Source organism: Macrosteles quadrilineatus, unplaced genomic scaffold, assembly GCF_028750875.1.
Source record: "Macrosteles quadrilineatus isolate MER2022 unplaced genomic scaffold, UCM_ALF_1.0 Scaffold_17__1_contigs__length_3442018, whole genome shotgun sequence".
NCBI classification, from domain to species: Eukaryota; Metazoa; Arthropoda; class Insecta; order Hemiptera; family Cicadellidae; genus Macrosteles; species Macrosteles quadrilineatus.
The window spans coordinates 1780978-1808700 of NW_026542610.1; the positions used below are offsets into that span (position 1 = coordinate 1780978).

The window sequence follows — 27723 nt, forward strand, 5'->3', positions numbered from 1 at the left end:
CCGCGCGCGACTGACTGAAGCTGCTAGAGCAGTGATTGGGAAGTGGGTGGGGAGCGCTCCTTTCTCAATTGATTAATTGTCCGCTTAGAGATTAATTCCGGTTTAATTGATTGGATGCATTAAATAATTAAAGGTTTGGACCGTTTCCTTAGAGGCGGGAAAAACGTCTAAGTAAAAACACAGAGTTTGAGGCAAATATTGGATTTTGTATCAATAGGGATGTTTTATTTATTTATGTAAACATTTATCGTATCCGAAAATATAGTGGAGTGTGGATTGATCAACGGGTAGGCCTAATCAGAAGATTGTCAATTTACAATTTATACTTCAACAATTTGTACATCAATTCCTATAATAAATTGAAAATTGTACAAAATTATAAATTGATTTCAAAAACTAAATAACACAAAAATATTATAAACTTGCTTATTTCTTTACAAAATGCTTTTCGTTTACAGAATATAATGTGTTTGTGACGATGTTTGTACTCAAAATAATTCGCATAAGGATTTATACAGATTTCTACACTACATTTTTTAAGCTATAAATGTAACGAAAATAAATAAAAATATTCCAATTACTTTACGTTAGTTATTTATTTTTTTAAGATATACAAATTGTAGTATTTAAACTACATTTTTACAAAAATCTATTTACATAGAAAATATACACCGTTATTTCGTTTAGACTAAACCCAATGGTAAAAAATTCGTTTGCTCGCCTTAGCTTTTTGTGGTATTCTGATATATTATAGGCAAAGATAAAAATCAAATATATTGCGTACATAAATGGAAAGTTGTTATGTTAGTACTCCTTGAGTTGACTGACAGATTGACAGACTGATTGATGTTCTACCAAAGATCATTAGCTAAGAGACCAACGGCCAATGACATTTGTTCAACAAATTTACACCTACACAAAACCATCGAATTTATATTTCTTTTGTTTACTTGCCTCAAATGGTACCGATCACAAATATTACTAATATCCGAAACATTACGAAACAATCAAACTCGATAATTTATTGCATCTCAATAAGTTGAGGTTGACTTTATGATTTTATCGATTGTAGAAACTACTTTATGTTTTAACACTGATGATGTAATATATTTATCTTACGATAGCTTACCTAAGCACAAAAACGATCAGTTCTAATTTTTAGCTACTCCAGTCGTAAAATGTAGTATATATTACAGAATAAAAAGTAAACAAAAATATATTTAAAAAAATAGCTAGAGGAAACATGAAAGTTACAGACTGTTAGTTTTGTATTGTTGCATTCAATTTTCATGAATATTCATTCATATGAAGTTGTTGTTTTGTGATTTACATAGCAACGTTTCAATAACAACCTTCTGTCAGTGACAAACAGCAGGAATAGGTAATTATTGTCCTAAATCAACCACAGATTTGATATTTCGACCTGATATAATTTCAGTTTCAATAATTTTGCAGATGTAACCTTAATTTTAAATATAACTGGGAAGCGTAGGAGTTATAGGCAAATGACATCGGCGTTTCCAACGTAAAAGGTCGGTAGCTTTTTGATGGTTGGATGGTTCCAAACTGGGCCAATCTGTCGACTTTTGATAATAGGATCAGCTGGCCTTTGTCAATAGCTACAAAAAGCACCTGATTCGAGTCTCCACTGATTTTAGGTAGATATCTTACTAATATTATAAATCTGAAAGTTTGTGAGTTTGTGTGTATGTTTGTGTGTATGTTTGTGTGTGTGTTTGTGTGTGTGTTTGTTGCTCAATCACGCATAAACTACTGGACGGATTAAGCTGAAATTTGGCATGATGATAGCTCACATTCCCGATTAACATCAAAGCATATTCTTATCTCAAAAACCCTTTCGGGCTCCGCCCCAGTGGCTCTGTAGTTCCCCATGTTAATCTTATGATTTTTCATATTTAAAAGGAATTAATGAATCTTAACAGCTGTTTCAATTAAACAAGTTGGTTCTGTTCTATGATGTGCAATAGCATAATAGTTACAAGGATTACCAACAGGGTGCAGCACTATTATTTTTTTTTAATTTATGACAACAGCTAATTTCCAACCAAAAGGTGAGTGAGCGTAGCGAACGAACTTCAACCTGGAGGCGAGTTAGCGTAGCGAACGAGCTAACCTGAAGGCAAGTGAGCGAAGCGAACGAGCTCCAACCTAAAGGTGAGTGAGCGTAGCGAACGAACTTTAACCAGGACGTGAATGAGCCATGTGAATACTTATGAAGTTAAACGGGGCGAAGCCCGCGGGTACAGCTAGTAATATATATAGGCCTAGCACTAGCTGTTACCCGCAGGCTTTGCCCCGTTTGACTTCATAAGTATTAATAAAAATATTGATTGGTTAAGCTGAAATAAACAAAACAGAATACAGTAATACAAACAAATAATCACACCTGATTTTAATAAGTTAATAAATTGAAAGTATAACGAACAAATAAGTACAGCTAAGGTATTTTTAACATTAGGTATATGGAAAGTTCCCTTTAGAAAGGAATTACGACCTTAAAGGACAATTTTTGAAATAATGGATAGTTTTGCGCAAGGTTTCTCGTCATGATGTGTTTAGAGAACATTTTAAGTATACGGTTTAATGGGGGTGTGGCTTGTAGTTTTCTTAAAAGTTCATGGGTACTTTGGAATTTATATATGGATTTGGTTGTCCCTGTTCTGTCTCCATGTGATGATAAAAAGTATAAGAAAGAGAAAAGATGCTATGTTTTTAGTATAGCTTGAAAATCAAAACCTTAACCATTGTGAACTATCAAATTTCAAGTAAAAATTACTGCACATTTTAAATGTCGATGTGTATTTTCCTCACAATCAACAAATCAAATTCTCTGAAGCTGAAGATATTTATGACAACTTTAAAGAAATTCATCCCACACGTACACAAACACACATGCTCTTTCAAAACTTGAACACCACACACATTATTATCAACAAGCTTGTCTGTTTTCATTACACATGCTGCGGTGACCAACTCTTCCACTAGAATAAAAAATGAGATGACAAGGGCACAAGCAGATTAGGATCACGTTTCAGAAATACCGACAGCATTCTGATGTAAATTCAGCGGTCTAGCTTCTACCTTCTACCGACCACCCGGTTCCGATTAACACGGAAGCCTACGCTTTCAGGTGCGACGGGAATAATGATGTCAATCTGAGATTGGTAACCGAAAGAATGTGTGGGGAGAGAGTGACGAGGTGGTTTTGGATTTTGGGTGGTTGAGATGTTAGTGGTTGAGTAACAATCAGAAGTTGGCTCTATTCTGAGAAGATTTAGTAGCTTTTTGATGGTTTGATCCTGGACAAAGCTGTCTTTATTCGTTGGTATTCAAAGTGGTCTTGGATAAACAACAGCTTATCTAAGTCAGTAGCAAAAGTTTCACTGATCATCGACTTAATTATATGTCTTTCTTATTATAGCCATTGAATATGCGATTCTGAATTAGACATCTAATTTATTGGCATTTTTTTTTTAAATAAGAACATAGTTGTGTGAGCCAGTCACGGAATGTGCATGAGTCCATTTTCTACATTTTTTTGCTGACATAGTTTATGGGTCTTAACAATTGCTATTGCTCACAATAAGTATTTCAATAAGCTTGACTGGTAAAAACGTTCATGTATGCGACAGAAATCAGTAATACATACATCACCGTAGTCTGTCGGTGGCTCACATCAACTATGACGGTTTTTATTTTAAAACTGGCTACAACCATTACTTTTACATAGGGATGGAATGTCTAGCTGTATTAATATAGTCGAAAATATTTGTTTCCAAATAGTTTCTGTCCTAATTACGAAAATTATGAATGACCAGAGAAAATTACCCAGTGATACAATACAAATATTGATACAGTTTTGACTATTGGCACTATCGTTGGTTATCATTGTCATGTAAACCGTGTAGTCACTGTTGTGTCAATATATCTGACTTAGGCTATAATAGATTAAATATTTTTATTGGATCGGCAGATGAAGATTTATTTCCAGTGGATACAGGGGTTGATTCCAACTTTTATAATTATTTAGACGAAATGAATTTATCTGTTTGCACGCTATTGCTAGTCCTCTGATGATATGAGGATAAAACATTCTTGAAAACCCTGCAAAAAAGGAAAATGCTTTAGACGACTAGTGCAATTAACCGGACATCAAAATCTACAGGATGGGAAGTACCGTTGTAGAATACTAAATCAACGCTTAGAAGTTTTCTTCCGGCATGATAGGATTGCTTTGGTGGCTTTCTTTGATATTATAGCAAACAAGAGATTGATATATTTTATTTAATTGCCGTTTACGACATTTATCTAGTTTTAACATACTCCAATAATAAAAATCACTCTTTTAGGTTGAATCGTAAAGTATACAAATGGCTTTCCGATTGGAAACCAAAATCGAAATTGTTCATAGAGTAATACAGTAGCTGCGAGGAGAGAGTTTGTTTCGAAACAGGAAGATCGTAAACCGAAGACTCAGACATCAGAAAAACAACTTTTTACAAAGCCGCCATGCCCCAAATAAATGCGAGGAGAGGGTCCTTTTATTTTACGAACGAGGGCTAATTATGTTTGAGCCGCCCCTCAAACGTTTTCTTTGAAAGAGGCTGCGATGATAATGATCACCTAAACAGTGACTTGGCGTAAATTATCTGGTGTTACCCGCCCCGTCCGCCCCTCTTCTCAAACCATAAGTCTGTGTAACTATTGTTGCATTAAGAAACTAAAAATATCCCTAAAATGTATTTTAACTTTAGTAATTTTTTTTCGTGATGAATTCCTCGAGAAAATATTGTCACGCAAATATTTAGATTTCATAGACTCAAATTCAAATTGCTTATTTGGCCTAACATTACATAATAGGCTATGTCTATACATAATTAAATTACAACCATCATCAGAGATTGGTTAACTAATAAAATCAAACCATGCTTAGTTTAAGTCAAACAGCAGACTCATTGTCCTTGGCGAAAGAATGAAAACTAAGTTTTACGGAGGATAAAAAACAAGAGCTTAACTTTTGTTTGTAGATTAATAGTAACACGATCAAACTCAAATATTCCTTCCAAATAAAATCTATGTATCCTATTTATGTAGTTGTATGAAAAATGTTGCACATCAAAATACATTTCGGGAAATGGATCTATTTCTCAGTGAATTGAGATGCTTCTACCATAGATAAAATGAGTAGACTACTCCTTTTATCTTCTTCGTTGGCTTCTACGTTTATGCTTCTACGTTGGCGGCGTTCCCAGCACTTTCACTATTCATTTAAACTAACTTTTATGTTTCTGATGATTTCAAAATGAATATAAAACATGTTTATTGCGATACAAATGTGAAATACGTATTTCCACAAGTATTTAAACACACGGAGAATGTGTTGCACCTTTTAAGGCAACCGATTTATTATTGAAGAAGACGATAGTTTTGCAATCTACCAAATATATAATGAACCGTAATGTAACTGTACTTTACATGAAATATGTTTCACAATTAAACGCAAAAAATATTCCGATTATTCTACAGTAGCTTTTAAGTCCTCACCTGTGCGTTTACGTTACGATATTTACAAACAATGATTATGTAATTAATGCATTCCACTCGTGGAATTGGAACTTTAAATCTACTTGGATTGAAAATTACTTAAAGAAAACCAGACAGCAGTTAGTAAGCCTCGCCCAACCCTTTCTGCAGTGGCGTGTTATTTGTTTCTTGTACAACAAACAGATGTTTTCATGACATGACATCCAACGGAAATAGACCCTTCTGTTGTTACTCAAAGAGATTGAAGGTTGTAAAAGAGTTACCAAAGGAGTCAGGTAATGAGAAAAAATCTAAGTTTAGTGGTAAGAAGTTTAACAACTTTGACCAAGTCTTTCAAAAAAGTGTATAAGACATCCATAGTTAAATTAGCTGTGAACAATAACACTAACACTCTGTAGTTGTCATAAAAAAATATAGAGAATTTGTCGTGAAAACTGTCTTAATGTTCCCAATCAATTTCTGATGAAAGTTAAATGAGTTTTTGCTTCAATAAGGCTTACTCAAAATAATTATTAGGCCTAGTGAAATAGCAAACCTACATACAAAGCGAATTCAAAATTGTTTAATTGAACTTTTATCCAATAAAATAATTAAAGGAGATTTACATAAATACGGTACCTAAGTTCCTTGAAGTCGTCGAGTATATACCATAATACTATTCACTGAAAGTACTTATGTGTTTTCTGTAAATTAGTTTTTTGTCTATATTTAAACGCACGAAAGAAACATTTTGTCTAAGACTAACTGATACATCATAATGTACTAGTTAATGATTATTTCCTGATATCGAGTAGGCTCTAGAGAGTGATTTAAAATATGTTTAATATCATTCACTATACCATAAATTTTACTACTGGGGCGTAGAAATTTAAACTATCATGGCATATAGCCAAAATAATAACATATACCAACTAACGAGTAAGTTTAATCACAGAAACTACTTTATATCGTTGCGAATACGGTACTGTGCTTAGCAGTATAGCTAGTAGTAAAGGCTTGCGCCGCTAGAGCGTAGCTTCATCTCGAACTGAGCTTCATTAACGCGAACTAATACTTTTTAAAACATGTTGTTGACTTTAATATGGACTTTAACAAACATTCAACGCCACAGAATGATAAAATAAACTTAAAGTTAATGAAATAATTAAAATAAAGTACATAAAAATACAAACTAATACCGGTACTTAAAAATGTGTACTAAAAGTGCAACCCATTCGTCGATATCTGAGCAAGTTGTGGTCGGATATATACATGCCAGTTGTCAACGCCCTCCGTACTTGCTTCGGCAGTACATATACTAAAATTGGAACGATACAGAGAAGATTAGCATGGCCCCTGCGCAAGGATGACACGCAAAATCGTGAAGCGTTCCACATTTTTTGAAGTTTCTTATATTAGGAACGGTAATTAAAGACAAATATTACTAATATGTAACACTATAATTAAATAAGAACGTTGTAATTATTTATTTGTATATTTACCTAACCCGCCATGTTAAACTTCCCTATCCCAAGCGTAATGTATACAACTTCTTTACTTCTCGAGTGATGTAAAGTTGAAAAAACTCACTCGGTGAGGTAATGAAACCCATTTAAATAACATTGAGTGCTTAACTTAAAAAATATACCTCTATGGAGCCAACGACGTTCAACGCTAGAAATCAGCTGTGCGCTTGAATTTTATTGTTATGTTTTGAAGAATCTTCCTAACCTAGCTTTTGTTTGTAAGTGAACGTTACTGTTAGAAGATGAGTGAAATGGTTAATGAAAAATATGGTTCGTAACCTCCTGTATATTGTCGGGTCAGGTAAAATCTTGTACATTACACGTTACGCAAGAGCGTGTTTACATCACTTAGGTAAATTAATTATGAATTTTCACAACATTCACCTGCGTGATGTATAAACGCTCTTACTACACTTGTAAGGTAAATAGCTATTACCCCCATTTTTAACACCATTTATGATTGGGGTTTTTTTTAATTGCATTATCATGGGCAATAATAAATCATTACAAATTGTATATTAATCTAGAAAACCCTGTTAAGTTAAACAAATTAAACTACAGTATAAGGTACAAAGTTTAATTAGTTTTATGTTAAAAAAATGGGTGTCAAATCTTAAACCATGATCAATATTACTAAACTACCACCATAATTACGGTATGTATAGTAAATGGTAATTCTAATAATACCTATTTGAACCTGGTAACGCAACTCTACGTGATTAATAGAACGACCGCCTTTAACTGAGTTGCAGGTGGCCGTTTAATAGACTGTACCAATAGTTTTAATAGCTTTAGATTATAGTTATTTGTGCAACTAGTGAGCAATTGCACTTTGCACTCGAGTTGCACATTATATTTTTCCTACAGTTACCAAAATAAATTGGTAAAGAAACGTGACATATTTTTACACAGAAGTGAACTTTTAATATTACATTTAATGATACAACAGTACAACCTCAGAGTAATAAAACAAAAATTTTTGTTTGTTTTATTACTCTGAGGTACAACGAACAGCTGACCAGCTGATTTACAGCCAGTGCTGCCAACGTATTTCGCGCGCATACGACCTTGTCTGCATGTTACGTGCTCACTATTTCGTGCCTTCACGTTGCAAATCTGGAGTGAGTGAGACAATGTAATTAGAGTCCGAGTGAGACAATGTTAACATTGTCTCACTGATGAGCGAATTGGCCACTTTGCTTTCTCAAATCAGTGAGAGAACATGTACATTGTTAGGTAACTGTAGGAAAAATTATTGGCCCTTTTAGCACGCCAAAGGCCTTGTATAAAGACTGCCGAAACACTCCCAGGCCAGCTCAATTGAGTTTACATCAGTAACTTCGTTGCTTGATTAGCTGTAATCACCATGGGAAAAAAGTTACTCGAACTCGAAATAAGCTATATAAAACCGTTTTAACAAACTAACTCATTTTATTTTTATAAATGTCATCATATTTACGTTTAATGTAAAACAGATTGAAAATAAAACTGTCTAAAAAAATCAAAAATCTTCAAGACTTTCACTCATAAGTGAAAGTGACTAAGTTAAGTTTACCCTTAATATTATTAAATTAGATAATTGTGTATAACCACAAAGTCATTGATACATACAAACATCTTAAGTTTCGCCACCATACCTTTGTATTATCATCCGTATCACATCACCGATGATTCATGGCATATTAATGAAGCAAGTTAGTGAAGTATTTGGAAAAATCTATAGTTATTTTGAAATTCCAAAAGATTTCTAATTTATAAATAAGAACGTTACATTTTATTATTTGTTTATTTAATCATAGCATTATTTTTCATTTTAAAGCGAGCCGTAATGAGAGCTGAGGAGTTTAACAACTATTCTCGTCGGGTTGTGCTGCTTGTAACACTTGATTTGCGAAACGCTTTGCTCTGGAGAACACTTTCCACGTCACGGTATACCATGCGCATGATAGAGGACTACCTCCGGTACCGCCTCATCATTTATGACACTACAGAAGGCTCCAGGACGATGGATGTAACTTCTGGTACTGCTCAAGGATCCATACTGGGCCCGGACCTCTGGAACGTCGCCTACGACAGCCTCTTGGGATCCGAGATGCCTGAGGAAACTGTCCTAGTTGGGTATGCAGATGACGTTGCGGCTTTAATAGCTGCACGTAGCATTGAGCTTGCCCAGCTGAAACTAAATAGAGTCATGCGCACCATTAACGCATGGATGGCAGAACATGGTCTCTCGCTCGCTCTGAGCAAAACTGAGATTGTGATTCTGACTAAAAAGAGGATTGACACCATCGTGCCGTTGATGGCGGGGAACGTTGAATTCCAAACCAACTCGTGCCGCAAAGTACCTTGGGGTCATGGTGGACAGCAAGCTCAGCTGGCGAGACCAGATCACCCGTACGGCGGACAAGGCCACTAAAATGGTTTCTTCCCTCAGTCGGTCCAAGAAGCTCGACCTCGACCGGGATGCGGTGTAGGTCATAAAAAAATAATGCCAGAAACGGTGCGAGCCCTGTGGGCTTAGGTCACATGTTGGCCTGACTTGAAGTAATGTGACAAACAATTCCAGGTCTGTGTCCAACATAGCAGAGGTGGTTATTTAGTGAGTAGTCTGATAAATTCAGGAGTCTCACACTAACAGGCTGGCTAGGCTACCTGTGTGCGTAAAAGCATTTTCCCTCCTCACCCTATAAAAAATAATTATTTTTTATGCATATAGTACTGCATATACTGCATATAGTAGTATGCATATAGTAGTATGCATATAGTACTAGGATAGATTAATAAAAGAAAATTATTATTAGCTAGTTTTTAAGCTCCATGAATCAATCTATATCAATATACGAAAAAACACTCAACTGTTCGTCTCTTCGTCTGTCTGTTCAGTGTGTTAGTGTTCGGTTCAGATTTGTTTTTGTTTTAGGTGGCTTACTTACAACAACAACAACATAACCTAAAATTTAAAAATAACACAACGGGAACGGGCGGACAATAGACAATATTTTGAATGTATTGTAGCATATAATACAGAATTGGTAGCATTTTTACATAGGAACAGACATTTACGATGAGTAACATTTATATCCAAGAACCTCCAACCAGTGGGAAGGTAACTTAGAACTAACTTAGGCCTAGGCCTATTACCACTAATACTAACTTACTGTTGTAGAAAAATGCTTTGAATTGGTGAATTACTTTAGGGTAACTTACACACTTAGTAAATGTGAAAGATAAATCCTAGACGTAGGCCCATTGTCAGGCTATAAAATGTGGGTGACTTCCATATCTGGTTATATTATTATAAGATAACTAACCTAACTAGGCCCTAAAAAAATGATGTATCAAATAATCGATATATCGATCGATATTTTCATTCGGTTGTTTGTGCCAACAGATATAGAAGTCTAGGCTAAAATGTTAGCAATTTAACCCTTAAACGTGCCTGCGGGGGTATGACATAGCCCCACATAACTTATGTTAACTATGCAATAATTTTACAAGTATGAGGGCAACCCTGATGAGCATAATAGTAGCTGCCTAAAATAGCATATGCTAAGTTATCATCTGGCCACAGCGTTGTTACTCTTGGATACAGTTTCTTAACTGGGCTATGCTTATATCGATTGAAACTATCGATTTGATTAGTAAACCTTCATGCGATTTTTCACCATCAGCAAGTTTGGTTGGTTAGGTTAGGTTAAGATAGTTTAATTTTATAATAAATATATTTAAAAATAGGCCTATCAATTATTATTCAATATTTTCAATTCGATTGTTTCAATCGATATTAGCATAGCCCAGTTAAGAAACTGTACCCTTGTTTAAATACAATTTCCCCCTCTTTAACACCATTATTACATTTCATAATGAAAACATTAGGGGTTCAAACTATTAGTTTCAAATCAATTAAAGGATATGGTATTATCATAAAATTTGCATAACAATATGAGAAAATGAATATAGATATCTAATGTTGAAAGTATAAAAAAATATAGCCTAATAGGCCTATAAAACATAAAAATAAAAAAAATAAGAAATAAAAAAAATCCTTTTTTATAGCTATTTTATTTGGGGGTCCACTATACCCCCGCACGCGCTTGTAGCGTCAGCTGATGACGTTGTCATAGCAACGCATTATAAGTTAGTCTGGTTTTGGTTTTTCTACAGGAATGTACACAAAAATGTAACTCTCTTATTAAACTAATTTTCTTTTACTTATTTGGTCGTAATTTATTTGATGTACACAAACAACCACGACCAAACGCTCCAGCGTAAAAAAAACAAGCGTGCACACTTAAGGCATAGTTTTTAATAAAGTAAAGATAATTTATACGGTAATGTTAAGTTCCAGTTTTTTAGTTTAGGCATTAGGCCAAAATCATTAAATTTGCAATTGTAAACCTTCGTAGACTAGTTAGTTACACTTTTTGACATTTGGTTTTCACATCCCCTCTGGGAGTTACTTACCTGTCTGAGCCAAGATAGTTAACCCGACACAACCCAACATGTTGGCGAATCTGTCATTGGCCACTGCCGACATTTTATGTCATCACTGGCTGCGTTGAACTAATCTATAGGGAGTGTGAAACTATCAAGTTTCTACTGTAAGTTACTTCATATCTAATGATTTACAACACCATTCTTTTAATTTGAAAGAACTTATGCCATGCTGTTTATAGGTTTTATTGAAAACTTCCGTCGGAGATATTGACATCGAACTGTGGTCAAAGGAAGCGCCCAAGGCTTGTCGCAACTTTATCCAGCTTTGCTTAGAGGGCTACTACGATGGCACTATATTTCACCGTGTGGTCAAAGGTTTCATTGTTCAAGGGGGAGATCCCACAGGCACTGGAACTGGGGGTGAATCCATCTATGGAGAACCTTTTAAGGTAAGTAACTTTTAAGTTCTCCAAGTTATGTTCTAACGAGTCTACCATCGTGAGACTCACTAGCCTAAATTGTACTTAAACTCCAGGTTTTTTTTGTTTGGTTTTAAATATTTTCTGTAGGCAACACACTGGACATCAAAACAGTTTTCGACGCTGAAACACAACAAACTGTATTTGATACTTACTAACAGCTGCTCTGTAGGCTAGTAGAGTTGACAAAGGACAGGAGTTAATTAGGAGCTTTTTTTAGGCCTTTTTTAGTAGTAGGCCTATGAATGTTTGATACCCAATAGGATAGGCTACCCAATAACAATATACTCAATTGATACCCAACATTGGACATTGAACTTTTATTATTTTTGGACCGTTCTTTCAAAAAACCTTCAAAATCTCATTGGCGTAAAAACTCTCAAAATAAAAACATTAGATTATAAAAGTAATAGCCTACCGGTAAGTATTCTTAGTTTGGTTCGACCTGACTTTTTCTTCTAGATCAAATCCTTTTTGTTTGAACATGCTAACCAGTAACAGTGAAATAAGTTATTATTGTGTGTATAGCCTACAGTTTCTGTTTCTAGTGCCAGAATCGACTCTTCCTTATTCAGGTAATCCTACTATAAAAATAATCCTGAAATCTATAAATTGATTAGTCTATGTAGGCCTACATATGTTTTATTTTTTACTAACTGCTATAAAACTGTCCCTGGCTAAATCTCCTTTTGCCACATTCAGGATGAGATCCATTCTCGGCTGCGGTTCAACAGACGAGGTCTGGTCGCCATGGCAAACGCTGGGAAGGATGATAACGGTTCGCAATTCTTCTTCACCCTGGCACCAACACCAGACTTGCAGAACAAACACACCATTTTTGCAAAGGTTACAGGAGAAACAGTATACAACATGATTAAACTGGAAGACACGATGGTGGATCAGGTATACAGTTAGGTATTTTAGTATTTAATTAGTCAGATTTATTAAACACTAGCAGAGTAACCGTCCTTTGTACGGGGTTGACATATAAGTATAAAATGCTTATTGCAGTTATGGGAGAGGATACGGTTTAAGAAAATTTGGTTCTTTTAATTTATATGGTAACTTGTGCTATAGTATAGCATCTACCATAGCCATTATGTTCTACCACTGCACCTAAACCATAGAAAAAAGTAAAGTTCTCATCGTGTACCAGACCTTTTTGTTGCTAGTTGGTTCAAATTAGCTGATGTCATAAATTCAAAAAAATAATAGTGCTGCACCCTGTTGGTAAACCTTATACTTTTTAACGCTATTTAATATCATAGAACCAACTTGTGCAGTTGAAACAGCTGACAAAATTCTTTAGATCATTTAAATATGAATACTCATGAGGTTAACATGGGAAACTCCAGAGCCACTGGGGCAAAGCCCGAAAGGGTTTTTGAGATAAGAATATGTGTATATGTTATACAAGAATTTGAGCTAACATCATACCGAATTTCAACCCTGTCGGTTTAGTATTTTTTGTGTTTACTTGTCACAAACATCCATCCAAACTTTCTCACTCATAATATTAGTAGCCTAGGATTATAATATCTAGCCTCTCAAAAAATGCACCTTACTTGGAACTCCAACTATAATTTGGATAGTACCGGTACAAAAATTTTACATTTGGATTTTTACAAAAATTTGATGTAATTTGAAGAAAATAGACTGAGAATGGAGGTGAGTTTTTACTATTACAATCGCAGAACACGTGTGTGAAAATTCACACTTTCGCTGCAATCGCAGAGGACAATTTACTGTGACTGTGAGAGACAAAAATGATGTCTACACTTAAATACTTTTTAACCTACAAGACTGCGGAAGATTTTCAAGATCTCGCCACAAACAGGGAAAACTTTTACGGTTTTTATGTGACCACGGGAGACTGTTAAGTTGTGTGCACAACGGTGGCATGTATTTACCATTTTGCTGCAATCACGGAGGATGATGATGTTTCTGTGACCGCATGAAATGATGATGATGACTTCAAGATTACGAAAGACGTGCCTGATTTTGTCATGATCCCAAAACACAATGTCGATGTTTCCATGACGGTGGAGGACAATGATGATGTCTACACGACCGTGGGAGATTTTGGATTTTGCCGCCAGCACGGTTTCTGCTTCCTTTAACATTGATTCTTATTACTGTTGTTTTAAGTTTTTGAAATTCTTTCTGTAAGCGGTTCGGATAATCTACTACCAATTTGGATAGTTGGAGTGCGTTTATTTGGTGTACTAGTGTATTACCTTATGGTAAACTTATGCATTCTCAGATATACGCTATACCACTAATGATAAATATATACTGACATTGACCTTAGTGTACAGTGTACATTTTTTTAGGATGACAGACCGTTGTATCCGCCAAAAATTAATGGAACTGAAGTTTTAAATAATCCTTTCCCTGACATTGTTCCAAGAGTAACCAAAAAGAAGGAAAAGGATGAAAAACAGGATAAGAAAACCAAAGTATCTGGAGTTAAGTAAGTAACTTTATTTTTCAACAACTGTGTTTAAATTCATTTTAGACTGGTTTGCACCATCCACTGTAGAACAACCTTTGTTAGCCTAACTGGTGTTTACAGTATTAATATTGTTTACATTGTTAAATTGTTGTTTAGTTGATCTAGCCCGTCACATACAATCATAAAAAGAGGTTATTGGTCAAAGCCCATCATGAAATAAATTAATTATGTTTGTGCTTTTATTTATTTTTTGCTGGATGCAGGTAAAAATGAGTTTCTATTATGTTAAAAAGGTTTTATTTTTTATTTGGTTGCTTGGGCATTGCAATTTATAAGTATGAAGTAAAACCCTTTCATCCTTAACTTAAATCCTTTTAAATCGACAATTTTTTAATCTCACATTAGTTAAAATTATAAAATAAAAAATATCTGCAATTACTCATTGAGAGGGCGCTATTTCCCTCCTACATTCAACAGTTGGTTTAGTACCACCATAACACACACTGTCATTAGTAGTTATGTAAAGGTCTGTTCGAGCGCAGGATGAGGATGAGAGCCCTGAAATAGGGTACACCCTAGAACAGGGTACACCCTAGAACAGGGTACACCCTAGAACAGGGTACACCCTAGAACAGGGTACAGCCCTGAAATAGGGTACAGCCCTAGAATAGGGTACAGCCCTAGAACGGGGTACAGTCCTAGAACGGGGTACAGTCCTAGAATGGGGTACGGTCCTCAAAGTCCGGACACTCAGAGAGCAGTCTTCTGCAGTTCTTTTTCATAGAATCCGCCTATAATTTCCTCACCATTTTGATCGGCAATCCTATAAGTAACCGGTCTGGTGTTTAGAATTCGTGCTATTGTAAATATCTCCGAAGTCCAGTTTTGTTTATATTTATTTGCAAACACGTCTTTTTTCGTTGTGATACGAACTCTATCACCGAGATCGAACTTGCTGTTTTTACGAATTTTGTGTTCGCGCTCAATGTACATTTTTAATAGATCAGCCTCGTTATCTTTGTTGACCTCTATTGGTCTCATTTTAATAGTGTGGTGATAATCATGTTGGTTATACTCGTTTGTGACTTCTTGTAGTATATCGTACCACTTGTGGGATTGTCGGACTTGGAATTTGACTTTAAGTTTCTCATTCAATGTCCTATGATATCTTTCGATTATTGCGGACTTCTCTTCACTCTCTGTATGGTATAGTTTGATATTATGCTTCCTCAACATGTTGTTGAACGGTTTATTTTTAAACTCTGTACCTTTGTCGGTATGTAAAAGCTTTGGTGCTTTATGACCATCACTGTTTGCTCTTTTTATAATCTTCTCGAAAGCTGTTGTCAACTCTGCCCCGTCTTTTTTCTTTAAAGGTTCGGACCAAACGAATTTGCTAAATGTATCTATGACATTTAAAATGTACTTGTACCACTTGTTCTCCCTAGCGTACTGCTTCATTATTAGTAAATCTGCAGCCCACAAATCGTCGATACCCTTGGTGACTATTCGGCGTTTAATGAACTTTTTAATAACCGGCCTGTGCAACTCCTTGGCTTCTAGGTAAAGTAATTTGTCATAAAAATCAGTTAGAGCTAGGGCAACGAGCCATACTCGAGCTTCAGAGACTGCAGAGGAACACCAGGCCGGGCTTTTAGCTGATTCGATCAGCCATGCCTCCCATAGAGAATCTGAAACCCCCAATGAACGCCACGTTAGGCTTTTAGCTGCAGGCACACCTCACATAGAACCTCAGAGACATCTGATGAACGTAACATTCTAGTACCAGCCAACACAAGTAGAACTGCGTCACATAGAACTGCTGAAACACCTGAAGAGTACCAATAGTTGAATTGCATCACAAAGAGCCGCTTAAATGTCTGATGAACAGCATCAGGCTGGGGTGGTGGCCAACAGTAACAGAATGGCTTTACAAAGAGCTGCACAAGTACAAGAGGAAACCCCTGCTATTATACAGGAAAGACAACGACGGAGATAAGACTTCATGAGTATGATGTGGAACCCATTTAATGGTATAGCTTTTCGATATGATCTGTTCATTGATTATATCAATCACAGTTTTTTTTTTATAGGCAGAATGAGCCAAACATGTAGATATTGTGATACAGTAAAATGGGAGCTAATAGGGATGTGTTGTTCAAATGGAAAAGTAAGGCTTACTTTACCTGCTGAGCCAATTGAGCCACTAAAGACCCTTGTCGTTGGAGAAACAGCAGAATCCAGGTGTTTTTATACTAAATTTGGAAATATAACTCATGCTTCCAAATGACCTCATTTGGTACTTTTGGCCAAGTTGTATAACATGACTATCCCACAACGTTCACTGTGCAGGGGCAAATATAACATAGAATTGGCTTATTACTCCCACAACCCGATCAGCCTCATGGCTTCCTACAAATATTCTTCATTGGTGGTCGACAAGCTGAGGCTATAAGGTGCTGTGACAACATCCTAAAACATAGTACAAAGCCTTCAACGCATTTTTTATGGCAACAATGTTTTAATTGCGTCCTTTAAAACCGCATTAGATCAGTGGCCGTCAGATGGTTTTAAAAGCCATTATGCGTGCTGACTGCTGTCCAGCTGGGGAGCATGAGTGATGATTCGACGCTTCGACTGTTGATGAAGTGGCAGTGGTCATTGTTGGCAATAAGTTTCACTCACGAGATATTGTGCTGTGCCAAAGAGATGACACTTTTGGTTAGAGTATCTGAAACTCATTGCTTCTATGATGTTTTGCAATACCTTCCATATTTTAGAGTGATCAGGAAAGCTACCATTTCAACATTCAACAGAGTAATCCCACAACCAAGCATCCTACAACTAAAAAGCGACTGCAATACAGTTTTATGTGTCATAATGGTTTGTCAAAACCACTTCAACCCAATCATTCACTACAGATAACGGTTTAGTCGGTTTATTGTAGACATGTGTGCTAGAATTGAAATACCAACAATGAAACAGTATGCTCTAATGATCTTGGTCAAATAGTGATGGAAAGTGTACAAAGATATATCCCAGATAGATTATGACTGAGATATAGCTATAATGGGTACCCTTTGTACAGAAAGTGATCAACAAATTACGGTGGACATTATTCTCAAATAAATGTATCAGGATGAGGATCTGTGGATATTGACAACTGTTGGATTGTACCATACAACCCAGTTTTGACAAAAATTTTCAACGCCCATATTAACATGGAGTACTGCAGTTCAGTGAAGAGCATAAAATACATATGCAAATATGTAAACAAGGGAAGCGACCAAGCTGTTGAGGGAAGCTGCACCAGAGATGAGGTAACTCTTTACCAATCAGGACGTTACTTGAGTTGTAATGAGGCAGAATGGTGTATCTTTGGGTTTCTAGTTCATGAAATCCCACTGTTACTTATCCGAGTGTTCACTTTGAGAACTTCCAGAGGGTTTACTTCAACGACAACAGCCTACATTACGTTTTACAAAACCCAAGAGATACTAAATTTACTGCATTTTTTTAGCTGTGTACTAATGATGAATTTGCTAGGACCCTTTTTTGCAATGAAGTACCCCACTACAACACCTGGAACGCTTCACGAAAAGAGTTCCAGCGTTGCGGTATTGGCTTTCCAGTGGAGAATCAGCCTGATTTAAAGTATTCAGAAGCGCTAGGACGAGTACCACGGCCGTTAACTTCGAGTGCTACTGTTTACGTATGCTACCGTACTTCAAAGTGTATGTGGTCCTACTTGCTTTGATGACTCAAGAACTGTTGAAAGCCATACATACAATCCATATAGAGAAGTGTGTGAAGTCCATTCTTTGCTCGATCGTGATGACTGCTGTGAATCCACAATACGTGATGCTGTTCTGACTCGCTCTCCACAATGTATCAACGTGAGTCAACGTGAGCCACATCAACGTGATCCTGGCGAGCACCTGTGGGCTGTCAAACCCCTTACAACTTTGAAAAACCCTTAAAGACGACATGGCTGAAGACATATTGGTGTGTTTTCATTGAGAAGTTCCAGGTACACTCTATAATGAGGTAGTTTACAATGAAGTGTTACTGGCAATTATATGTCTGGTTTCGACGATGTGTGGTAGAGATTTGAGTTCATTTGGCCTTCCCACACCTCAACTAGAGGTCAATGTCAATACAGAAGTTCCAGGTACACTTTATAATGAGGTAGTTTACAATGATGCGTTACTGGCAATTGCATCTCTAGTTTCAACTATGTGTGGTAGAGATTTGAGTTCATTTGGCCTTCCCACACCTCAACAAGAGGTCAATGTCAATACAGAAGTTCTCAAAGAGATGCCATACAATACTACTGACCTACAGAACCATGTTTTAGGAAATTTACCGGAACTTTCACCGGAACAACTTGATGTGTTCTGTTTTGTTGCAAACAGAATTGCTCAGCAAAAAGGAACCATAGTTTTCTTGGATGCACCAGGTGGTACTGGTAAGACTTTTCTAACAAATTTGCTGTTGGCAGGCGTAAGAAGAAAAGACCAAATTGCTCTTGCTGTTGCGTCATCTGGAATTGCGTCAACGCTTCTAGAAGGCGGTCGTACAGCAGCTTTCAAACCACCTCTCAAGTTGAATTCTGGTGATGCTGTTACCTGTAATATAAGGAAAATTCTGATCGTGGGGGAAAGCTCTTAGATGCTGCAAACTTTTGGTATGGGATGAGTGCACCATGTCACACAAACGTGCACTAGAAGTTCTCGATTTGACACTTAAAGCTGCCATAAACCGTTAGGACTTAATGGGAGGGTTGGTTGTTTTATTGGCTGTAGATTTCAGGCAAACCCTTCCAGTAATTCCTCGAGGAGCACCTGCAGACGAAATAAGTACCTGCATTAAAAAGTCTGCTTTGTGGAGTTACGTTGAGGAAAATAATTTGATGCAGAACATGAGAGAGATTCTTCAAAACGAACACGATGCTGAATTGTTTTTTTTCCAATTTATTAAACATCGGAAATTGACAGATACCTGTTGATAGCCAACAAAGAATCTCATTTCCTCTAAACTATGCCAACATGGTTGATTCATCGGAGAAACTAATACTTAAAGTTCATTAGTTACCATCAGTTGCTGAGAATCATTTGTCCAGTGAATGGTTGTGTGAAAGAGCTGTACTTGCTCCCAAAAATTACACTGGTAATACAATCAACAGCAAGATAGTTACAGCAATTCCAGGTGGCACATCAGAGTATCTGTCTATTGACACTGTGTTAGAAGAGGATGCAGCCGTTCAAAATCTAGTATAGTTTCTCAACACCTTGGAGTTTCCAGATGTCCCTCCTCACAAAATTGAATTCAAAGTGGGGAACCTGTAATGCTACTGAGTAACTTGGAACCTCCACGACTCTGCAATGGTGTCCGACTTATCGTTACTTCGTTTAAACAAAACGTTATTGAAGCCCAGGCTTGTGCAAAAAGCTATATAGTTTTCATACCAAGAATTCCAATCATTCCAACAGACTTAGCGTTTACATTTAAACGGCTTCAATTTCCAATGAAGATTACCTCTGCCATGATAATAAATAAAGCACAAGACCAAACTCTTTAAGTAGCCGGTTTACATCTAGAAAACTTCTTGATTAGCATTGTATTTGTTATTTTAAGTGTTACAAGACGTTTCTTTTATTTACTTACTGTACATCTAGAAAATCAATATTTTTCTTATGGCCAACTGTACGCGGCATGCTCACGTGTATCGTGCAGCAGAGATTTGTACACATACACACCAGACAACAAAGCTGAAAACATTGTTTATAAAAACGTTCTGTAATAATTGCTGCAAAGTAATCTCAACCCCATTGTAATCTGAAACTGCACAAATTAAAAGCCTTTTGAACCAACCACTCTTTCATTTAACTGTTAGCTACCCCAGAATTTGGTACATTTACCTCCGCACTTAAATTCAATATCGCCCGCAGTGAAGTGGGGGTATTTTAGCTAGCTTCAAAGAGCGAATTTGAAAATTGAAAATCCTAACTATACCAGTATTGATTTATTGTATGGATTCAATTAGTAAGCCCCCAAAACTGTGATCATAATAATTAAAATTTAAGAATGTTAAAAGTGATATAGTTTCTTAACTAGGCTATGCTATTTCTTGTTTTACAAGAGAATAAAAATTGTTTATAGTTCTAGAGTTAAGGAAGCGAAAAATTCAGCAATGTTAATAAGATAGCTGCCGCTCTCAACACTTGCATAGCGGCATGGAAGCTGGTCAACGAGTACAGAAAACCCATTTATCGCTCAGGAAATCAATACACTAACAAGTTGGACTGAGTGGGTGAAAACCATATCCTGGGATTAGTGAAAGGTTTTAGGGACTCCGAAAGTTGGGATATCAATGGTCTGTCATGCTCTATTCGTAAGGGCACAGTTGATGGATAATCATGCCACCGACTAAACTTGTTAACCTCTGCTTGACTAAGGGAATCTTTCCTGACAGCCTAAAGATAGCTAGGACTATCCTCATATTCAAGAAGGCTGATCCCTCTTACACGACAAATTATAGACCTATCTCTATCTTGCCAGTCTTCTCTGAGATGCTGGAGACCAAAAGATAATTGTTGACATATTTTGAAAACAACCAACCATTCCCAAAATCATCTAGGCTTTAGACACATCCTCTGCTCTCTTGAAACTTATCGGTGCTATTACAGATGCTTTCGAGGATAACGAGTCGGTCCTTTTGAGACTCTGTGACCTGAGCAAGGCCTTTGATGTGGTTTCACATCACATACTGTTGGCCAAGCTAACGAGGCACGGTATTGGAGGCACAGTTTTGAACACCTTAAGCAGCACCTCAGTAGCTACTTGACAGACCGAAAGCAGCTAGTTCTGGTGAACGTAAATGGGTAAACCTTATTGTTTGCTGACGATACCACCCTGTTCATTAGGGAAAGACCATTGAGCGATTGATAGATCTACAAAAAACGCTGCATACACTCGTATTTGAAAAATATTACGTATATATAGCAATTATTGTTAGATCTACAAAAAACGCTGCATACACACGGATTTGAAAAAAATTACGTTTATATAGCGATTATTGTTAGATCTACAAAAAACGCTGCATACACACAGTTAGATTAGGCTAAGTTAGGTTAGGTTAAGACAGGTTACGATAAGTTAGGTTAAGTTAGGCTAGGCCAAGTTAGGTTAGGAAAATCCGGCAATGCCTTACACTTATCTTTACATACTTAGCTAGTTACACTTTCGCATCAGCTACCGTATCTTATATGGCGTAGGTTAGGAAATTCCAGCAACGCCTTACACTTATCTTTACATACTTAGCTAGTTACACTTTCGCATCAGCTATCTTATATGGCATTGCCGGATTTTCCTAACCTAACTTGGCCTAGCCTAACTTAACCTAACTTATCGTAACCTGTCTTAACCTAACCTAACTTAGCCTAATCTAACTGTGTGTATGCAGCGTTTTTTGTAGATCTAACAATAATCGCTATATAAACGTAATTTTTTTCAAATCCGTGTGTATGCAGCGTTTTTTGTAGATCTAACAATAATTGCTATATATACGTAATATTTTTCAAATACGAGTGTATGCAGCGTTTTTTGTAGATCTATCAATCGCTCAATGGTCTTTCCCTAATGAACAGGGTGGTATCGTCAGCAAACAATAAGGTTTACCCATTTACGTTCACCAGAACTAGCTGCTTTCGGTCTGTCAAGTAGCTACTGAGGTGCTGCTTAAGGTGTTCAAAACTGTGCCTCCAATACCGTGCCTCGTTAGCTTGGCCAACAGTATGTGATGTGAAACCACATCAAAGGCCTTGCTCAGGTCACAGAGTCTCAAAAGGACCGACTCGTTATCCTCGAAAGCATCTGTAATAGCACCGATAAGTTTCAAGAGAGCAGAGGATGTGTCTAAAGCCTAGATGATTTTGGGAATGGTTGGTTGTTTTCAAAATATGTCAACAATTATCTTTTGGTCTCCAGCATCTCAGAGAAGACTGGCAAGATAGAGATAGGTCTATAATTTGTCGTGTAAGAGGGATCAGCCTTCTTGAATATGAGGATAGTCCTAGCTATCTTTAGGCTGTCAGGAAAGATTCCCTTAGTCAAGCAGAGGTTAACAAGTTTAGTCGGTGGCATGATTATCCATCAACTGTGCCCTTACGAATAGAGCATGACAGACCATTGATATCCCAACTTTCGGAGTCCCTAAAACCTTTCACTAATCCCAGGATATGGTTTTCACCCACTCAGTCCAACTTGTTAGTGTATTGATTTCCTGAGCGATAAATGGGTTTTCTGTACTCGTTGACCAGCTCCCATGCCGCTATGCAAGTGTTGAGAGCGGCAGCTATCTTATTAACATTGCTGAATTTTTCGCTTCCTTAACTCTAGAACTATAAACAATTTTTATTCTCTTGTAAAACAAGAAATAGCATAGCCTAGTTAAGAAACTATATCACTTTTAACATTCTTAAATTTTAATTATTATGATCACAGTTTTGGGGGCTTACTAATTGAATCCATACAATAAATCAATACTGGTATAGTTAGGATTTTCAATTTTCAAATTCGCTCTTTGAAGCTAGCTAAAATACCCCCACTTCACTGCGGGCGATATTGAATTTAAGTGCGGAGGTAAATGTACCAAATTCTGGGGTAGCTAACAGTTAAATGAAAGAGTGGTTGGTTCAAAAGGCTTTTAATTTGTGCAGTTTCAGATTACAATGGGGTTGAGATTACTTTGCAGCAATTATTACAGAACGTTTTTATAAACAATGTTTTCAGCTTTGTTGTCTGGTGTGTATGTGTACAAATCTCTGCTGCACGATACACGTGAGCATGCCGCGTACAGTTGGCCATAAGAAAAATATTGATTTTCTAGATGTACAGTAAGTAAATAAAAGAAACGTCTTGTAACACTTAAAATAACAAATACAATGCTAATCAAGAAGTTTTCTAGATGTAAACCGGCTACTTAAAGAGTTTGGTCTTGTGCTTTATTTATTATCATGGCAGAGGTAATCTTCATTGGAAATTGAAGCCGTTTAAATGTAAACGCTAAGTCTGTTGGAATGATTGGAATTCTTGGTATGAAAACTATATAGCTTTTTGCACAAGCCTGGGCTTCAATAACGTTTTGTTTAAACGAAGTAACGATAAGTCGGACACCATTGCAGAGTCGTGGAGGTTCCAAGTTACTCAGTAGCATTACAGGTTCCCCACTTTGAATTCAATTTTGTGAGGAGGGACATCTGGAAACTCCAAGGTGTTGAGAAACTATACTAGATTTTGAACGGCTGCATCCTCTTCTAACACAGTGTCAATAGACAGATACTCTGATGTGCCACCTGGAATTGCTGTAACTATCTTGCTGTTGATTGTATTACCAGTGTAATTTTTGGGAGCAAGTACAGCTCTTTCACACAACCATTCACTGGACAAATGATTCTCAGCAACTGATGGTAACTAATGAACTTTAAGTATTAGTTTCTCCGATGAATCAACCATGTTGGCATAGTTTAGAGGAAATGAGATTCTTTGTTGGCTATCAACAGGTATCTGTCAATTTCCGATGTTTAATAAATTGGAAAAAAAACAATTCAGCATCGTGTTCGTTTTGAAGAATCTCTCTCATGTTCTGCATCAAATTATTTTCCTCAACGTAACTCCACAAAGCAGACTTTTTAATGCAGGTACTTATTTCGTCTGCAGGTGTTTCTCGAGGAATTACTGGAAGGGTTTGCCTGAAATCTACAGCCAATAAAACAACCAACCCTCCCATTAAGTCCTAACGGTTTATGGCAGCTTTAAGTGTCAAATCGAGAACTTCTAGTGCACGTTTGTGTGACATGGTGCACTCATCCCATAAAAAAAGTTTGCAGCATCTAAGAGCTTTCCCCCACGATCAGAATTTTCCTTATATTACAGGTAACAGCATCACCAGAATTCAACTTGAGAGGTGGTTTGAAAGCTGCTGTACGACCGTCTTCTAGAAGCGTTGACGCAATTCCAGATGACGCAACAGCAAGAGCAATTTGGTCTTTTCTTCTTACGCCTGCCAACAGCAAATTTGTTAGAAAAGTCTTACCAGTACCACCTGGTGCATCCAAGAAAACTATTGTTCCTTTTTGCTGAGCAATTCTGTTTGCAACAAAACAGAACACATCAAGTTGTTCCGGTGAAAGTTCCGGTAAATTTCCTAAAACATGGTTCTGTAGGTCAGTAGTATTGTATGGCATCTCTTTGAGAACTTCTGTATTGACATTGACCTCTTGTTGAGGTGTGGGAAGGCCAAATGAACTCAAATCTCTACCACACATAGTTGAAACTAGAGATGCAATTGCCAGTAACGCATCATTGTAAACTACCTCATTATAAAGTGTACCTGGAACTTCTGTATTGACATTGACCTCTAGTTGAGGTGTGGGAAGGCCAAATGAACTCAAATCTCTACCACACATCGTCGAAACCAGACATATAATTGCCAGTAACACTTCATTGTAAACTACCTCATTATAGAGTGTACCTGGAACTTCTCAATGAAAACACACCAATATGTCTTCAGCCATGTCGTCTTTAAGGGTTTTTCAAAGTTGTAAGGGGTTTGACAGCCCACAGGTGCTCGCCAGGATCACGTTGATGTGGCTCACGTTGACTCACGTTGATACATTGTGGAGAGCGAGTCAGAACAGCATCACGTATTGTGGATTCACAGCAGTCATCACGATCGAGCAAAGAATGGACTTCACACACTTCTCTATATGGATTGTATGTATGGCTTTCAACAGTTCTTGAGTCATCAAAGCAAGTAGGACCACATACACTTTGAAGTACGGTAGCATACGTAAACAGTAGCACTCGAAGTTAACGGCCGTGGTACTCGTCCTAGCGCTTCTGAATACTTTAAATCAGGCTGATTCTCCACTGGAAAGCCAATACCGCAACGCTGGAACTCTTTTCGTGAAGCGTTCCAGGTGTAGTAGTGGGGTACTTCATTGCAAAAAAGGGTCCTAGCAAATTCATCATTAGTACACAGCTAAAAAAATTCAGTAAATTTAGTATCTCTTGGGTTTTGTAAAACGTAATGTAGGCTGTTGTCGTTGAAGTAAACCCTCTGGAAGTTCTCAAAGTGAACACTCGGATAAGTAACAGTGGGATTTCATGAACTAGAAACCCAAAGATACACCATTCTGCCTCATTACAACTCAAGTAACGTCCTGATTGGTAAAGAGTTACCTCATCTCTGGTGCAGCTTCCCTCAACAGCTTGGTCGCTTCCCTTGTTTACATATTTGCATATGTATTTTATGCTCTTCACTGAACTGCAGTACTCCATGTTAATATGGGCGTTGAAAATTTTTGTCAAAACTGGGTTGTATGGTACAATCCAACAGTTGTCAATATCCACAGATCCTCATCCTGATACATTTATTTGAGAATAATGTCCACCGTAATTTGTTGATCACTTTCTGTACAAAGGGTACCCATTATAGCTATATCTCAGTCATAATCTATCTGGGATATATCTTTGTACACTTTCCATCACTATTTGACCAAGATCATTAGAGCATACTGTTTCATTGTTGGTATTTCAATTCTAGCACACATGTCTACAATAAACCGACTAAACCGTTATCTGTAGTGAATGATTGGGTTGAAGTGGTTTTGACAAACCATTATGACACATAAAACTGTATTGCAGTCGCTTTTTAGTTGTAGGATGCTTGGTTGTGGGATTACTCTGTTGAATGTTGAAATGGTAGCTTTCCTGATCACTCTAAAATATGGAAGGTATTGCAAAACATCATAGAAGCAATGAGTTTCAGATACTCTAACCAAAAGTGTCATCTCTTTGGCACAGCACAATATCTCGTGAGTGAAACTTATTGCCAACAATGACCACTGCCACTTCATCAACAGTCGAAGCGTCGAATCATCACTCATGCTCCCCAGCTGGACAGCAGTCAGCACGCATAATGGCTTTTAAAACCATCTGACGGCCACTGATCTAATGCGGTTTTAAAGGACGCAATTAAAACATTGTTGCCATAAAAAATGCGTTGAAGGCTTTGTACTATGTTTTAGGATGTTGTCACAGCACCTTATAGCCTCAGCTTGTCGACCACCAATGAAGAATATTTGTAGGAAGCCATGAGGCTGATCGGGTTGTGGGAGTAATAAGCCAATTCTATGTTATATTTGCCCCTGCACAGTGAACGTTGTGGGATAGTCATGTTATACAACTTGGCCAAAAGTACCAAATGAGGTCATTTGGAAGCATGAGTTATATTTCCAAATTTAGTATAAAAACACCTGGATTCTGCTGTTTCTCCAACGACAAGGGTCTTTAGTGGCTCAATTGCCTCAGCAGGTAAAGTAAGCCTTACTTTTCCATTTGAACAACACATCCCTATTAGCTCCCATTTTACTGTATCACAATATCTACATGTTTGGCTCATTCTGCCTATACAAAAAAAACTGTGATTGATATAATCAATGAACAGATCATATCGAAAAGCTATACCATTAAATGGGTTCCACATCATACTCATGAAGTCTTATCTCCGTCGTTGTCTTTCCTGTATAATAGCAGGGGTTTCCTCTTGTACTTGTGCAGCTCTTTGTAAAGCCATTCTGTTACTGTTGGCCACCACCCCAGCCTGATGCTGTTCATCAGACATTTAAGCGGCTCTTTGTGATGCAATTCAACTATTGGTACTCTTCAGGTGTTTCAGCAGTTCTATGTGACGCAGTTCTACTTGTGTTGGCTGGTACTAGAATGTTACGTTCATCAGATGTCTCTGAGGTTCTATGTGAGGTGTGCCTGCAGCTAAAAGCCTAACGTGGCGTTCATTGGGGGTTTCAGATTCTCTATGGGAGGCATGTCTGATCGAATCAGCTAAAAGCCCGGCCTGGTGTTCCTCTGCAGTCTCTGAAGCTCGAGTATGGCTCGTTGCCCTAGCTCTAACTGATTTTTATGACAAATTACTTTACCTAGAAGCCAAGGAGTTGCACAGGCCGGTTATTAAAAAGTTCATTAAACGCCGAATAGTCACCAAGGGTATCGACGATTTGTGGGCTGCAGATTTACTAATAATGAAGCAGTACGCTAGGGAGAACAAGTGGTACAAGTACATTTTAAATGTCATAGATACATTTAGCAAATTCGTTTGGTCCGAACCTTTAAAGAAAAAAGACGGGGCAGAGTTGACAACAGCTTTCGAGAAGATTATAAAAAGAGCAAACAGTGATGGTCATAAAGCACCGAAGCTTTT

The 27723-nt window shown here is 37.1% G+C and overlaps 1 protein-coding gene and 1 non-coding gene across 2 annotated transcripts in view; both read left to right on the top strand.

The window, feature by feature from the left end:
- The first annotated feature begins 6838 nt into the window (after positions 1 to 6838).
- Positions 6839 to 6945, top strand: LOC129005235 (U6 spliceosomal RNA). Its single transcript, XR_008491803.1, has one exon. It is a non-coding gene; the product is annotated as a U6 spliceosomal RNA (small nuclear RNA).
- Positions 6946 to 10048: 3103 nt separating this feature from the next.
- LOC129005217 (spliceosome-associated protein CWC27 homolog) overlaps positions 10049 to 27723 on the top strand; it is a 29547-nt gene continuing 11872 nt past the window's right edge. Inside the window, exons 1-4 of the mRNA XM_054434050.1 lie at positions 10049 to 10176; positions 11747 to 11956; positions 12689 to 12889; positions 14320 to 14459. Coding sequence (XP_054290025.1) covers positions 10135 to 10176; positions 11747 to 11956; positions 12689 to 12889; positions 14320 to 14459 — 593 coding nt within the window. The 5' untranslated portion in view covers positions 10049 to 10134. The remainder of the gene's footprint in view (positions 10177 to 11746; positions 11957 to 12688; positions 12890 to 14319; positions 14460 to 27723) is intronic.